Here is a 2,474-nt window from a genome sequence, read left to right as displayed (position 1 = left end):
CAGCGCGTGGAACAGCTCCAGCTCGCCCTGCAGCACCAGGTCCGAGCGCCGCAGGAGCTGCGCCAGCAGCTCGGGGCTCACGGCGCCCCACTCGGCGCTCCCCGCCACGGCCGACAGGTTCCAGGCCAGGAACTGCAGGCAGGTCTCGGCCAGGAACTGCAGGCAGCTCTCGCGCAGGGCCTCGTCACCGGTGCTCACCGCGTAGTGGTACCAGCCCACCGCGGGGCCTGCGCCACCCGCCAGGTGCGCGCGCATGTAGTCGGCGACGCCGCGCTGCAGAGACGCCACGCCGTACTTGGTGGCCAGCCTGTGCAGGGGGATGGCCTGGGCCAGCTGCACGTTCAGCTCACCACAGTATAGGTACCTGCAGGAGAGGTGGGTGGTCAGGGCAGGGTCTGAGCGGACCTCCCTGGATGGAAAGTTTCGTGGTCAGATTGGGCTTTGAGGTGTCCTGTACTTTCCTCTCGAGGACGCCCCACCCTGCGCCTCCCCATGCTGTTCCTACTCCATTACTCCTTGGCCTCTTCTTTCTGTTTCACGTGGTGACGTGGAGCTCGCACGGATTTCTCGAGCGTCTACCAGGTGCGCAGCTCTCACCGTATGGCTGGGTCTGGCCGGTGCCCTCCCACCTCCTTGCAGGGCAAGTCACTTCACATCCATGAAGGAAGGATGAGTAGCACCCCTCGGGTTCTCGTGACAGCTGGAAGGGGGCGGAGAGGTGACTGCACAGTAGGTGGTCAGCTCACGAGCCCACTCTCCCCCCTTTTCCGCATTCTCACCTTTCTCACTTTTCCCTATCTCGTTTTGTTTGTTTTTGCTGTAAGACAAGTGCACTTGTGGAGAGACAGAAAGAGACAGAGAAAGTGAGAAATCAGCCCCCACCACACACAGCCCTGAGCGTGGCCACCCACAACCCTTCATTCTCCTCTCGGAATCTTGGGCAGGCATGTACAGGTGCAGGGCGTGTTTCTCAAGCTGCAGGGACCAGGACTCCACCCCTCTGTCAGGCATGTGGGATCCACACTGTCCCCCTGCTCAGTCCTCCTGCCAGTCCCCTCACTGGCACACAGTCTGGAAGGAGGTGGTGGCTGCGACTGCTAATGACCTGCCCACCACCGGCACCTCCCCTCCCCACTGCATTTCCACCAGGCATCTTTGCCTCTGGGAATACCAGGTGGTGTCTCCCAGGGTCCCTTACAGTGACTAATTCCGGTCATTGAGAGGCCAGTGGAAGCACAGGTGTGGGTTTGGAGAAAGGCCGCTTAATGGAAGGAAGAAAGACCTTTCTTGCCTTTCCGTTTTATTCTCTTCCTGCCGGCTGAAACTTGGAAGTGAAATCTGGAATTCTGCAGCCAGCTTGCCTAAGCCCCTGAAAACAAGGTCCCTTTCTCAGACTCTAGTGTGAATGGCACCCGCTGTGGAACACACGGGCGGGACGCAGGGAGTTCTAGCTCTCCAGACCTGATCAAACACCGGAACCACACAGAGGCTTTAAGGAAACGATTGCTGGCCCCAACCCTAGGCCTGAAGCCGAAGATCCAGAGTAACTGTAAGTTTTTTGGTTTTGTTTTCTTAATTTGCACTCGCCAGAGAGAGACGGAGAGGTGAGACAGCACCTCCCCATGGAGGACGGTCGCGGCACAGTCCCTCCTCCATCTCTCCCTGGGGCCTGCAAGCACACGCACCAGGCACGTTTGTCAGGCCATGGGGTCTAGGGCTTGGATGCGCCGTAGGTCACATGGGTCCAGCCGCCATAGCCTGCACGCCATCTGCTGGCCCGTATCTGCAGTTTTGAAAAGCTCCCCTGGGACCGTAGATGGTGTAATGGCTGCGTTACTGGACTCCCATGTAGTTGACCACGGTTTGAGTCCCAGACTTGGTGGCTTAAACCACACACTGGGTACCATGTGCTTGCGTGCCCCAAATCCTGAGAGAACAGAGGAGAAGGGATTGCGGTGTGGCATTCCCTCCTAGGGGGTGATTTCTCACTTTTCTCTGTCTCTTTGGCAATTGCATGTGCCCTCTAGTAAAATAATCTCTATAAATAAAAAAAGTAAAGATAAAAATCCACAATAGCTAATTCTGTATATGCCTTAGCAATGAGGGGAAGGAATAATATCAGTCATTTGTGGCTTCCTCACTAGTGTACAGAAGGCACGTCAATGCTATGTCCAATATTACTCTCAAGTCTGCAATACCATCATGGCAAAAATGAACATTATAACTTACAAAGAAGTAGGATACTTTCCAGAGAATATTAGATTATCCTTAAATTCCAATGCTCCACAAAATTAATCCACATATTCCTAAGAATGATATCCTCTTTTTTTGTCCACTGATAATTCAAATGTCAGGTATTCATGATATGCTTTAGTATGTAATAACTATAAAGAATTCTATTCTTGACCCATCATTTATCTGTTGTTATTATTATTGTTTTTTTACTTACTGGTCTTTCTAGAACATTTTTTTTT

At 53.5% G+C, this 2,474-nt stretch overlaps 1 protein-coding gene across 1 annotated transcript in view; it reads right to left on the bottom strand.

Moving 5' to 3' along the window:
- BTBD17 (BTB domain containing 17) overlaps window positions 1-2,474 on the bottom strand; it is an 8,154-nt gene that overhangs the window by 1,735 nt on the left and 3,945 nt on the right. Inside the window, exon 3 of the mRNA XM_006145944.1 lies at window positions 27-364. Within this exon, the coding sequence (XP_006146006.1) occupies window positions 27-364 (338 nt within the window). The remainder of the gene's footprint in view (window positions 1-26; window positions 365-2,474) is intronic.

Source organism: Tupaia chinensis, unplaced genomic scaffold, assembly GCF_000334495.1.
Source record: "Tupaia chinensis unplaced genomic scaffold, TupChi_1.0 Scaffold000159_1, whole genome shotgun sequence".
NCBI lineage: Eukaryota > Metazoa > Chordata > Mammalia > Scandentia > Tupaiidae > Tupaia > Tupaia belangeri.
This window is presented reverse-complemented; position numbering and strand designations above follow the sequence as displayed.